This window comes from Myotis lucifugus, unplaced genomic scaffold, assembly GCF_000147115.1.
Source record: "Myotis lucifugus unplaced genomic scaffold, Myoluc2.0 scaffold_838, whole genome shotgun sequence".
NCBI classification, from domain to species: Eukaryota; Metazoa; Chordata; class Mammalia; order Chiroptera; family Vespertilionidae; genus Myotis; species Myotis lucifugus.
In genome coordinates, this window is record NW_005871886.1 from 34,030 (window position 1) to 48,186 (window position 14,157).

Consider the following 14,157-nt stretch of genomic DNA (forward strand, 5'->3'; position numbering starts at 1 on the left):
CTTGCTGAGTGGGCCTCGGTGTGTTGTGTGTCCTCCAGGACTTGTAAGTACAATTGTCCCCCTTCTTCTTGGGAGATATGTCCCAAGACCCCCAGTGGATGTTTTAAACCACAGATAGTTCCAAACCTTATATATAGTACTAGAGGCCCAGTGCATGAATTCGTGCATGGGTGGGGTCCAGCCAGCCCTCCCCAATCGGGGCCAATCTGGCTGTCCCAGCTGGATGGAGGGGCTGTGGGTGGTTGTCCAGCTGGCCCCACCACCTGGTCAAACTCCTGGTTGAGGGGAAATTTTGCATATTAGCCTTTTATTATATAGGATGATTTTTTCCCCTACACACACACGCGATAAATTTTGATGTATAAATTAGAGATGAGCAATAATAATGAATAATATAATAGAAGAATTATAACATACATACTGTACTGAAGATTATGTGAATGTGGTCTCTCCTTCTCTCAAAATATCTCCTGATTCTGTACTCACCTCCTGCCTGCGCTGATGTGAGATGACACCCAATGCCTCCATGATGGGCTGAAGGGCGGTGAATGAGGTAGGCATTGTGATGTAGCCTTAGGCTACTATAAGGGTGACTTTAACACAAGCACTACGGCACCAGGACAGTTGATTTGATAACCTAGACGGCTTCTAAATGACTAACAAGTGGGTAGTGTATACAGCGTGGAGACACTGGCCAAAGTAGGCACGGTTCACCTCTCGGCAGGACAGACTGGCACAGTGTGAGAGTCATCATACTATTCAGAACACTGAGAAATTTAAAACTTATGAATTGTTTATTTCTGAAATTTTTCATTTTCAGACCTGACTATGGGTAACAGAAATTGTGGAAATCACAACTGCAGAAAAGGGCTGTGGGAGCCACTATGAGGAACTTGTTTTTTCCAACTTCCCGTGTGGTTGTTGATGACACGTGTCCTATAATCACAGCAAGAACCACAAGGGCTGGTCCAGCCACAACACTGGCTCTGGTGGCCACAAGCAGTATGGGCCCAGGTTACTGCCCCAATGAACAAAACAAATACCAACCCAGATAAGTTATTTCCTAAATGTTAGAAAGTGGCCCTGAGGAAAGAAGTGGACATTCACAGTGTGGGACTAGAAGGGCATTGGCCCCCCGCACATTCACTACACAAACCCCATTCTCAGTGTGGTAGAAGTTGAATTGTGACTCTGCTTTTGGTAGTAACAGGTTACATCATTCTATTCCAGACTTTTGCTGGAAATAGCAAAACCCTTGGGAGGGGGTGTGAATATAAAAAATAAAATACCTTATTATAAATGTATAAAATAAGAGAAAATAAAATTAAATGGAACCTCATTAGATTAGAATTTTAGAAAAAGCTTGAATCCAGAAATTAGGCAGAATATCTAATCCCCCCCCCGCCCCCAAAAAATACCAAAATTCCCACTGGCATTTGCCCAGACTAATCATGAGACCTTTGGGTCTGTGGCCTTTGTGGCCTGGAAATGAAACCAAAACTGGCTTTGCCCAAGGTGGGGAGTTTCAAAGGAGACCACTCCCACAGTGAGGTTGTATGAGGATCAGCGTAAGTCAAAGAAAACCAAAGACAAGGAGGAAATCTGAACAGCAACCAGAGAGGAAAAGACAGATTACATTAAAAAGAAGAGCAGTATAATTTAATGATCAGTAGTGAGGATGGAAAGCAGAAGAAAACAAATACTATTTTTAAATATCACTTTATAATTTATGTGCAGTAGAGATAATTCAAAAATAAGAAAGTAATAGAGATATTTTGGAACAAGTAACTAGGGCAGTCTGGTGATAGCCAGAGGGAAAGGGGAGTGGGGTCTAGGTGGAGGTGGGCAAATAAGGGGGAAATGGCGATTGAAAGAGATTTTGCTTGGGGTGACGGTCACATGAATGCAGTGTGCAGATGATGTTTTGTTGAGTTGCACACTTGAAACCTGCATGGTTTTACAAACTAATGTCACCCCAATAAATTCAATGAAAATGTGTTAAATAACAAAAATTCAACTGAGTAAATCTGAAGATCTGATTGGCTTTAAAAAAAAAATCCACAACAACCAACATTTTCTCTAGAAAAGAAAGTTTTTAAATTCCTGACCATAACAGCTAAGCCCAAAGTAGTTGTATGGGCGAAATGGATTTTACATTTCCTAATATTTACATATTCCCTGTGAGCTGTTCTGGAAAAGTAATAAACCCAAAGGGGAGATCTTGGAAACCTCTGACTTACAGCCTGTTGGTCAGAAGCACAGGTGATAACCTGGACTTGAGATTAACACCTGACATGGGATTAAGGAGGAGAGAAGGTTAAGAATTTAGCCTTAAACATGTGGCATCTGATGCTACATTCTGGTAGGTAGTGTCAAAATTGAGTAGTTGAATTGCTTGGTGGTGTGGGAGAAATTCCTCATGCCACCCGCAATGGAATTGGTCTCAGAATGCCAAAATAGATATTTTACATTCATTTTCTTTTTTCTTTTTTTATTATTTTTTAAAATATATTTTATTGATTTTTTTTACAGAGCAGAAGGGAGAGGGATAGAGAGTTAGAAACATTGATGAGAGAGAAACATCGATCAGCTGCCTCCTGCACACTCCCTACTGGGGATGTGACTGCAACCAAGGTACATGCCCTTGACTGGGATCTAACCTGGGACCCTTGAGTCCTCAGGCTGACTCTATCCACTGAGCCAAATCAGTTAGGGCTACATTCATTTTCTTGTGGTAAGTCCTCAAAGTGCAGTGTGTGTTTTACCCTTATGACTCATCATCTAGCCCCTTACAGCTCACATCCTTACAGCCTCCCTTCAAGGGGTCACCTGCCCCAAGTGGCCATTGGCTCCCATGCAGTGTGGCTTTGATCCAGGATGGAAGTGTAGGAGCGGAATTGCTGGGTATGGTGTGACTGTCCTCAGTTTAGTAGAAGATGCTAGTTTTCTCTGAAGCACTGGTACCAACTTACATTTCAACAACCGTTGGCCCACACTGTCAGTGGCACTGGGTGCTTTCAGACGCTATAATGTTCGTCCACTTGGAGCCAGTGTAATACTATCTTATTGTGGTTTTAACGAGCGCTTCCTGTTGCTAATGACGTGGAGCTGCTTTTCATTTGTTTACCAACTGGTTGTTTTCTATCTTTTATGAGGTGCAGCTCAAGTGAGCCCATTTTTCTGTATTTTGTTTTCTCATGTATCTGTAGAAATTCTTCTTGAAATTCTGGAGACCGACACTTTGATGCTTGCACGTGTTGTAAAATTCTTCTCTGACCTGATGGCTGATGATTTAGCGCTACCTATGGCGTCTTTTATGAAGAGTCCTGAATTGTAACATCGTCCAGATTGTCCGTGCTTCTCTTTATAAATAATGCTATTTATGTCTTGTTCAGTAATCCCTCCCTACCTTTAGTTCTTGGAGATATTCTGTGGTGTTACCTTCTAGGAGCTCTACTGACTTGTCTTTGGTAAAACAATAGCTCTTCTCTGTCTGCTCTGGGTTTCAGTGCATTGTAGGAGCTGGGGGTGCAATCTCATCCCACTGCATTCGGATCCCTCGCTGCCCACACACATTATTGAAAGTTTATCTTCTTGTCACTTCTGTGCATCAGCCCCTCTATCATGCATGGCGTTTCCTGTGGTTTAGGTCTATGGTATTTCTAGGTGCTCTGTTATGTTCCCGTGGTCTAGTGGTCTAACACTGTGGTAGTACAGCACTGTCTTGTTTTCTATAACATTTTAATGTCTTGATGTCTTATGGAGCCAGTCCTCATACATTGTTCTTCACGATTGCCTTGGCTGAACTTGGAAAAATTTACTTCAATATAAATTTACAATAGTGGTACCAAGTTCCACAAAAGTCACTTGGAGATTGGTGACATGTTGCTTTAACTCTGCAGATTAATTTGGGTATGCTAGACTGTTATACAATACTAGAGGCCTGGTGCACTAATTCGTGCACAGTGGGGTCCAGCTGGCCCACCCTGATGGGGGCCAATCAGGGCCGGGCCGGCAGGGGGGAGGGGATGTGGGAGTTTGGCTGCCAGCCCCATCCCCAATCAGGGTGGGGGGACAATTGGGGATGGGGCTGGCCAGGGGGAGGGGCTATGGGAGGTTTGGGGGGCCAATTGGGGCCCCCCTCGGGCTGGTTGGCCACTTTAGTGCGCCTCATAGTGACCGATTGTTCCAATTGTTCTGGTCATTCTACTGTTCTGGTCACTTGGCTTTTATATATATAGATTGTTGTCATACCTATTAACATGCATATTGTCTATTTATTTGCATCTTTAATGTCCTCCTAAACAGATTTATAATTTCCTCCATTGAGAAAGGGCATATTATATTTTTATGTACATCTCTCTTAGCAATATACTCTCTTAGCAATTTTCAAATATACAACACAGTACTATTAACTGCATTATTATACCTAATAGTATTAATACCCACTATTATTATAAAAATATGTTTATTTATTTCAAAGAGGAAGTGAGAGGAAGAGATAGAAACATCAGTGATGAGAATCATTGACCGGCTGCCTCCTGCAAGTCCCCTACTGGGGATCGAGCCCACAACCTGGGCATGTGTCCTGACCGGGAATTGAACTATGACCTCCTAGTTCATAGGTTGATGCTTAAGCAATGAGCCACACCAGCGGGGCAGTACCCACTATTATTAACTACAGTCACCATGCTGTACATCACATCCTCATGATTTAATCATTTTATAACTGGAAGTTTGTACCATTGACCACGCTCATTCATTTTGCCCACCCCACAGGCTCTGCCTCCGTTAACGGTCAATCAGTTCACTGTATCTCTGAGTTTGATTTTTTCAACGTTTCTACATATAAGTAAGATCATACCATACTTGTCTTTTTCTTTCTGATTTATTTCACTTAGTACAATGCCCTCGTGGTCCATCCATGTTGACCCAAATGGCATGAAATCCTTCTTTTTATAGCACAATAACATTCCACTGTACATAGAGCACACTTTCTTTGTACATTCATTGATTGATGGGCACTTAGGTTGCTTGCACATATTGTAGATGCTGCTGCAATGAACATAGAGATGCACGTGTCTTTTCAAGTTAGTGTTTTTATTTCCTCTAAATAAAATACCCAGAAGTGGTGTTGCTGGGTCATGTCGCAGCTTTATTTATAGTGTTTGAGGAACTGCCATACTGATTTACATAGTGGCTGCCCCAATTTACATTCCCAGCAACAGTGCAAGAGGGTTCCCCTTTCTGAACATTCTTGCCAACACTTATTATTTCTTGTCTGTTTTATTTCCCCGCTTGAGATTTGCTAGACCGCTCAGTGATGGGAATTGTGGGGGCACAACCATGGAAATCGTGCTTTTCTTTAGTCCTTTGCTTGCACTAGACCAGTGTTCTCAACCTTCTGGCCCTTTAAATGAAGTTTCTCATGTTGTGACCCAACCATAAAATTATTTTCGTTGCTACTTCATAACTGTAATGTTGCTACTGTTATGAATCATAATGTAAATATCTGATATGCAGGATGGTCTTAGGTGACCCCTGTGAAAGGGTTGTTCAACTGACAAAGGGGTCGCGACCCACACATTGAGAACCACTGCACTAGACAGTCTTCATTGCAATATGTGAGGAGTCCGGATAGGTGTTGGGGGAGCTGGTTCCCTCCTTTTCACCTGCACCTAAGGCAGGGGCAGACTCAGGTTTGTGGAGCCTGATATTGACATAGATGTCAAGATCATTGCTTCAAAAAAATACAAAATCTGCTACACATGGATTTTTCTAACACGAGAAAACATATTACATCAAGTCACAAAGGCAAAAATGTTTAAGCCCAAAATATAAGATAAATGGAAAAAAGTACAGATTATTTTTCTTAGCTGTGCAACATACCTGTCCGGCACACCGGCATAAGGTGTGTTCTCTACAGTTTCTTAAATCCTCAATTGAGGACATGTTTATTGATTTTAGAGAGTAAGGAAGGGAGGAGAGAGAGAGAGAGAGAGAGAGAGAGAGAGAGAGAGAGAGAGAGAGAGAAACATCAATCGGTTGCCTCCTACATGCCCATACAGGGGATGGGACCTACAACCTAGGTATGTGCTGTGACTGGAATTAAATCCACAACTTTCTGGTGTAAGGGATGATGCTCCATCCAACTGAGCCACCTGGCCAGGCTGCACAGTTTTTAACTGATATTTTTTGATTGACTCTTTATAGGAGATTAATTCTGTCACATAGTAATAAATGTTAATATTATATTAATTATTAATTACTAGAAAATTATATTTATACTAGAGGCTCAGCACACAAAATTCATTCATGGGTAGGGTCCCTAGGCCTGGTGGGGCTCAGGGCTAATTAGGGTCTTCCAGCTGCCAGCTGGGGCCTTCCTTCATTCCACACCACCCCCTGGTGGTCAGCACACATCATTGTGAGAAATCAAACTCCCAGTCTCCCCATCAAACTCCTGAGGGGACACTTTGCATATTAGCCTTATATATATATAGATAATATAGAGAATAGAGAGAGAATTCAGTGTTCCCTTCAGCGTGGATGTTTGACATTTCTTTTTCTCCTGTACAATTAAAGAAACGTTTCTTTCAATCACATAATTTGTTACTGGGAATGTCTGAAGTTTCACATCACTGTCATATTTCGAAAACATTGACCAAGTTTCTTTCTTTCATAAAAGAGTAGTAGGGATTAGTGCCTAAGCCCGAAGAAAGAGAGAAGGGTCAGTCAAGAAGAGCCAAGGAGGGGAAACCAAGATGGCGGCATAGGTAAACACCGGAGTTTGCTGCCTCGAACAACCACTTCAAAAATACAACTAAAAGACGGAACGGACATCAACCAGAACCACAGGAAGGCTGGCTGAGGAGAGACTCTTCAACTAGAAGGAAAAACAACAGCATTCCAAGGCTCAGAGGAGGCTCAGTGTGGAAAATTTAAAGGTACGGTGGTGCGGCGGTGCGCGCGCAAAGCGGGCTGGTCGCTGAGGGCGCGGTTGTCGTTTTCAATCAGGAGTGAGTCTCAGACTCTGGGCTACAGATCCGGGCGAGTCTCTAGGGACCCAGACTCAAACGGGAGAAGTGGGACTGTCTGGCTACGGTCCCTCCGAGGTTTGCAGCGGTTGTGGGGACAGAGAGGCAGAGCCCCTGGGGACGGACTGAGAGCAGCCATAGCTGCTCCCTCCCCCCGCCCTGTTGAGCCCGCCCCGCCCAAGCCCTGTGCAGAGCCATTTGCTGATCGCCTCAGGCAAAGGCTGGATTAGCGCCTCCCCAGAGGACTGAAGTTTTCCACACAGCTGATTCCTACAGCCAGTCGGCCTGGTGGTCAAATCCCTCTAGTGTTAACTACAACAATTAAGGCTTGGCTAGAACAAGACTGCGCACAAAGACCACAAGGGGGTGCACCAAGAAAGCATAAAAGATGCGGAGACAAAAAAACATGACAGAAATGGAGGATATGGAGCTAAAAATCGCAATTTTGAGGGCTTGCTATAAACTTGAGCAGAGCCTCACGAAAACTAATGAGACCCTCGATGCTACGATAAAGAAATTAGAAAGTAAGCATACACGGACTGAAATAAAGAATATTATACCCAATAGCAGACCAGAGGAGCTCAAGAATCAAACCAAAGATTTGACAAAAAACACCCAACTGGAAAAGCAAAATGAAAAAAGAATCCGAAAGTGTGAAGATAGTGTAAGGAGCCTCTGGGACAGTTTCAAGGACACTAATGTCAGAATTATTGGGGTGCCAGAAATGAGAGACAGCAAGATATTGAAAACCTATTTCAAGAAATAATGGCAGAAAACTTCCCCCACCTGGTGAAAGAAATGGACTTACAGGTCCAAGAAGTGCAGAGAACCCCAAACAAAAGGAATCCAAAGAGGACCACACCAAGACACATCATAATTAAAATGCCAAGAGCAAAAGACAAAGAGAGGATCTTAAAAGCAGCAAGAGAAAGAGACTCAATTACCTACAAGGGAATACCCATACGACTGTCAGCTGATTTCTCAACAGAAACTTTGCAGGCCAGAAGGGAATGGCAAGAAATATTCAAAGTGCTGAATACCAAGAACCTACAACCAAGATTACTTTATCCAGCAAAGCTATCATTCAGAATTGAAGGTCAGATAAAGAGCTTCACAGACAAGGAAAAGCTAAAGGAGTTCATCACCACTAAACCAGTATTATACGAAATGCTGAAAGGTATCCTTTAAGAAGAGGAAGAAGAAAAAGGTAAAGATACAAATTATGAACAACAAACATGCATCTATCAACAAGTGAATCTAAGAATCAAGTGAATAAATAATCTGATGTACAGAATGAACTGGTGATTATAATGAATCAGGGACATAGAAAGGGAATGGACTGACTATTCTTGGGGGGGAAAGGGGAATGGGAGATTCGGGAAGAGACTGGACAAAAATCGTGCACCTATGGATGAGGACAGTGGGTGGGGAGTGAGGGCGGAGGGTGGGGCGGGAACTGGAAGGAGGGGAGTTATGGGGGGCGGGAAGAGGAACAAATGTAATCTGAACAATAAAAATTTAATTAAAAAAATAAATAAATAAAAGAGTAGTAGGATTGCAGGTTATGTCCACACATCACTCAAACCCCTGCTGGGCTTTGAAAAGGGACGGAGCACATGAGGGGTCTGAAGGTGGAGCTTCCTGAGCTGTAGGTGGTGAATTTGCTGCTGTGCTGAGGCTCCGTCTCTGGGTCCCTCCAAATGGGGCGAGATCTCCCTTCACACATCACCTTCTGGTGGGGCCTGTGTGCTGTCACTGTCCCAGGTCCCTCAGACCCTGGAAGACCCACACATGTGCCTCCCATGTCCCCACAAAGCTCTCAGAGCAAAGGGCTTGAATGCTCAAGTTTACACAGGGGATCCACCCCGCAACTGGAGTTGAGTCGAAATTGCTTTTTCTCTTGCCAGCACTTGAGTTGTCTAAAGAAAATGTAAAGTTATCCTTTTCCAGACCCATCAGTGGTTTCAGCTCAAGGGTGGGTCTTCCCCAAGTCCAGCTCTGACCCCAGTGGCCCCCTGGGTGACCTCCCTCTCCACTTACACATCATCTGCAAGGTGATTACTTTCAGATTAACATCTGGACGTGCCTCTCAACCTCTAGGGGCCTCAGCATATCCACCAGCAGTGTTGGGTTGAGGGGGGAGGGAGACAGGAAGATTTCTCAGCCAACACTTCACCCCCCCACGTCCTGTGGAGGCCAAGTTCCCCCCCAGCCTGGCCACAGTCTCTCCCCCAGGGCTTCCTGTTGGGGTGTCCTAGGCCCCACCCCAGAGCTGGGCACTTTGCTCCCTGACACAGGGACCCGGACCCGCTCTGCCCTGCCAGAGGCAGACATGTTGCCCCTGCTGCTGCTGCCCCTGCTGTGGGGGGGTGAGTGGCTGACGGAGGGGGGCTGGGCAGGTGGGGGATCAGCAAGGGTGGCCGCTGAGCTTTTGTCCCCCTCCCAGGGTCCCTGCAGCAGCTGCCAGGCTACACGTATGAGCTCCAAGTGCAGGAATCGGTGACAGTGCATGAGGGTCTGTGTGTCCACGTGCCCTGCTCCTTCTCCTACCCGTGGAGTTTGTGGTCTTCCTCTAGAAACCTCTACTGGTACCGGGACGGGGACAACACAGAGTGTGATGCTCCCGTGGCCTCGAGCAACCTACGTAAACTGGTGAAGAGCGAAACAGAAAACCGTTTCATCTTCTCGGACCCCAGGACCAAAAGCTGTTCCCTGCACATCAGAGATGCCAGGAGGAGTGACACAGGACGCTACTTCTTCCGAGTGGAGATAGGAAATTCTGTGGAACATAGTTACCGAGAGAAGATGCTGAATTTGCAGGTGACAGGTAAGGCAGGGGCGCAGGAGAAGACCCAGGGACATGGGACCCCGTCTTAGAGCAGGAAGAGGACACTGGACACTCCCTGTCCAGGCTGTGGGCCCTGGGTGATGGGAAGATCACAGGGCCTGGAGAGCTCAGGGGCCCTGAGACACAAGTCCCACTCAGGATCACACTTTGGGTCCCCACTCCCTGAGGCCCAGGCATCTCCCTCTCTCCTCTTCCTCCCTGACAGACAAACCCCACATCCAGATTCTGGAGCCTCTGGAGTCCGGCCGCCCCTCACAGCTGGCCTGCAGCCTGCCAGGGTCCTGTGAAACGGGACAACGTTTCAACTTCTCCTGGGCGGGAGCCGCTGTGGGCTCGCTGGACCGCCAGACCCGCCGCTCCTCGGTGCTCACCTTCACCCCGAGGCCCTGGGACCATGGCACCAACCTCACCTGTCAGGTCAAAGGCCTACAGCCTCAGTTGACCACACAGAGAACCATCCAGCTCAACGTCTCCTGTGAGTGTTTGAGGGATGGCTGGGTCCCTAGAGGTAGTGGGACGTGTGTGTGTGTGTATGTGTGTGTGTGTGTGTGTGTGTGTAGAGGAGGCTTGAGCTTCACCTGAAAACACTTATGCATGGATCTTGTGTGTTAGGTGAGGAGTGGGGCCAGAAAGAGAGAACCCCACTTTACTGGTACCCACCGTCCCTCCTTGGGATTAGGGTGACTTCCATCTGAAGTGGGGCTCTGTCTTTTTTATCCAAGATGCCCCTCAGAGCCTCACCATAGGCGTCTCCTTCAGAAATGTCACAGGTAGGAAAGAACCCCTCCTCTCTGGGCGGGGCCATGCCCGCGGCCCCTGGTCGGGCAGAGGGGGCAGCAGGAGTTTGAATGGGATGAGACATGGGAAGGGCAGGGATGAAAGTCATCACCCCAGTCCCTCATCTCTCGTGCCTGACCTGTGTTCCATCTCTCTCTCTCTCTCTCTCTCTCTCTCTCTCTCTCTCTCTCTCTCTCTCTCTTCCCTTCCCCCGCCCCTCCCCACTTCTTTCTCCAAAGCCCTCAAGATCCTGCAAACCACATCCCTTTCCATCCTGGAGGGAGAGGCCCTGAGGCTGCGCTGTGAGGCTGACAGCAACCCCCCTGCCGAGCTGAGCTGGTTCCGGGGGTCCCCAGGCCTGAACGCCACCCCCATCTCCAGCACCCCGATCCTGGAGCTGCCTCGCGTGGGGCCTGCACAGGAAGGAGAGTTCACCTGCCAAGCTCGGCACCCGCTGGGCTCCCACAGTGTCTCTCTCAGCCTCTCCGTGGTCTGTGAGTGGGGAGACCCCGGGGGCAGGACAGCTGGGTTCTGGGGAGATTAGAGGCACCGCTGACCCTTCTCCTCGCTCCCCACAGACCCCCCGCAGCTGCTGGGACCCTCCTGCTCCTGGGAGGACCAGGGTCTGCACTGCAGCTGCTCCTCCAGGGCCCAGCCAGCCCCTTCCCTGCGCTGGCGGCTGGGGGCGGGGCTGCTGGAGGGGAACCATGGCAACGCCTCCCACGTGGTCAACTCCAGCTCAGAGGGGCCCTGGACCAACAGCTCCCTGAGCCTCCTCGCGGGGCTCTGCCCTGACCTCAGACTCAGCTGCGAGGCCTGGAATGTGCATGGGACCCAGAGCGCCTCTGTCCTGCTGCTGCCAGGTCAGGGCCTGCTGGGGGCAGAGGCCACGGAGGAAGGAGTGGGTCAGAGAGAGGGTGGAGCTGGGGAGGGGAGGGGGGCTGTGCCCTGGACAGGGGAGATTGTTAGGACAGGGTCTACATCTCCTGGCTGAACAGACTGACAGTGCATTCTGGGAGGAGGTGGGAAGAGGAGAGACCGTGTCCCAGGAGTGGGTGTCTCACCCCCCTCTTCTCTGCAGGGAAGGCGGTGCCCCAAGCGGGAGTGGTTCCTGCGGCTCTCGGAGGTGCTGGAGCCATGGCCCTGCTGTCCCTGTGCTTGTGTCTCATCTCCTTTTGCATGTGAGCCTCTGGGGCAGGGAGGTGCAGGGCTGAGCACATCCAGAGGGGACTGTTTTGGGAGGGCCAGAGGGGGTAGCAGCTTTATTGAGGTAAAATTCCCATATATTTAAAGTGTACAATTCAATGGCTTTTCGTTCAGTCACACATCACCACCATCAATTTTAAAACGTTTCATTTGCTTGAAATAATAAAAAACAACAAGAACAACAAGCAAAAGACACCCACATCTCCTGTTAGTTTGTTTCCATCCGCTCCCAGCCCTAGGCATCCACTAACTGCTTCCCGTCCATTCTGGACATTTCATATAAATGGAATCACACAACACATGGTCCCTTGTGACTGACTTCTTTCACTTAGCACGATATTTTCTTTAATCATTATAATATTTATTTTGTTGTTAATCCTCATCCAAGAATATTTTCCCATTCATTTTTAGAGAGAGTGGATGGGAGGGAGGGAGAGTGAGAGAGACGGACACAGGGAGAGAGAGGGACAGAGAGAGAGAGAGAAACATTGATGTCAGAGAGACACATTTATAGGTTCTCTCCCTACCAGCCCAGACCAGAGATGGGGGTCAAACCTGCAAAAAGGATCCAACTTGGTCCTGAACCAAGAATTAAACCTGTGAACTTCAGTGTGCAGGCTGACGCTCTAACCACTGACCCACTGGCCAGGGCCATGACATTTTCAAAGTTCTTGTGTCAGCACTGTATTGCTTATTATTTACAAGTAATATTCCATGGTATGGATGGGGCACATTTGATTCGTCCGTTCCTTCATTGATGGACATTGGGTTGCTTGGACGTTTTGGCTGCCATGAATTGCACCGATGATGGCTCGTGCACAAGTCTCTGCGTGTGAGAGGGGCCTTGGTGATGAACATTCAGTCTTGGCCAAACCCCTGGGCATCCAGGGGGACGGGACCCTCACCTGCATGTCAGGAGGGCCTCCGAGTCTGGCCTCAGGGCCTGGATGCCTCCGTTGTCCATCAGGGAGTGGGCGCAGCTGCCCACCTGTGCCTGAGCCATTCTGGCTGCTGACTTCTTCCCTTAGAGTGAAAGCCCGCAGGAGGCAAGCAGCTGGGAGACCAAAGATCACGAATAATGAAGACCCTGTCATGGGCACAGTCACCTGGGTGAGTGACGGGTGTCTTCTCATGCTGTGTAGGGCGGGGGTCGGGGGGGCTGGGCATGTCCATTAGGGAGTTCACACTGAGCTCCATTATGGTGGGCTAGACAGACAGCAGGGAGTTGACTTCTCCCTTTCATTTCCTGGAACCTCCTGCCCCAGCCACACTGACCACTGAGCCAACCTCACCATTCTGATAGGCACAGGCCGCCAGAACCAGCTCCCCAAAACAACTACTTTCTACCCATTGTGGGCATGTTGCTTCACCTCTCCTCACCTCAGATTACCCATCTGTAAATGGGGATAATGAATGTCATTCATGCTGGGTTTCTGTGAGGATGAAACATGATTAGTAGGCCTTCAGTATAATATTACATAATGTTAAATGCATGTGGGAATAGTTGAGTTCGTAAGACGTGTGTGGAATGAGGAAGAATGAAAACTGTTCCATCAGCCCAATTTCCCCTTGGGACCATGTCTGCCTTATTCCTCTCTGACTCCCTTCCCTCCCCTCCACTCAGGGTTCCCAGGAAAAGCTAGGGCCAGACAGGCCTCCAGACCAAGTGCCCCCCGCCAAGGATGCCCTTCCCTCCGGGGAGCAACAAGAGCTCTACTACGCCAACCTCAGCTTTTATGAGATGAAGACACGGGAGCCTCAGAACCTGGAGGCCACCAGCAGCCCCGAGTACTCAGAGATCAAGCGTGCAGGCAAATGAGGATCGCTCAGAGCAGTTTAATTGACTTTTCAGGAGCAACCATGGAAAGCAGAAGAAAGCAGATACGATCTTTAAATGTCACTTTATAATTTATACTCAGCAGAGAGAATTAAAAAATGAGGAAGTAATACAGATGTTTTGGAACAAATAAATGGGGAAATTATTGCCTGTAGAATAAAAATATAGATTTACATTCTCGACAGTAATAACGGCTAAGCCCAAAGTGGGGAATATGTAATCTGTACATTTCCTAATATGTACATATTACCTAGGAGGAGAGAGAAGTGTTCATTTGCTAAAACTTTGGTAAGTTAATTATGATGCTGTAATTTTTATGGTAGTGACTGTACATAATAAAATAAGAATGTATAAGTTACAAACTAGAAGTAGTTTTAAATATATATATATAATTTATTTCAGAGAGGAACGGAGAGGAAGGGAGAGGAAGGGAGAAACATCAATGATGAGAG

The 14,157-nt window shown here is 47.4% G+C and overlaps 1 protein-coding gene across 1 annotated transcript; it reads left to right on the forward strand.

Moving 5' to 3' along the window:
* Positions 1–9,369: 9,369 nt before the first annotated feature.
* On the forward strand, positions 9,370–13,687 carry LOC102419280 (sialic acid-binding Ig-like lectin 5). The gene is made up of 9 exons (XM_023747303.1): positions 9,370–9,406; positions 9,484–9,864; positions 10,082–10,360; positions 10,608–10,655; positions 10,902–11,156; positions 11,241–11,525; positions 11,744–11,843; positions 12,897–12,978; positions 13,493–13,687. The coding sequence occupies exons 1-9, from the start codon at positions 9,370–9,372 to the stop codon at positions 13,685–13,687; spliced, it is 1,662 nt and encodes a 553-aa protein (XP_023603071.1).
* Positions 13,688–14,157: the final 470 nt, after the last annotated feature.

Bases quoted from the DNA above. Each gene is read 5' to 3' on its own strand.
- LOC102419280 (XM_023747303.1), top strand. From the start codon at position 9,370: ATGTTGCCCCTGCTGCTGCTGCCCCTGCTGTGGGGGG. The intron at 11,526-11,743 runs GTCAGGGCCTGC...TCTTCTCTGCAG, and splicing joins CTCTGTCCTGCTGCTGCCAG to GGAAGGCGGTGCCCCAAGCG. The intron at 11,844-12,896 runs GTGAGCCTCTGG...TTCTTCCCTTAG, and splicing joins TGTCTCATCTCCTTTTGCAT to AGTGAAAGCCCGCAGGAGGC.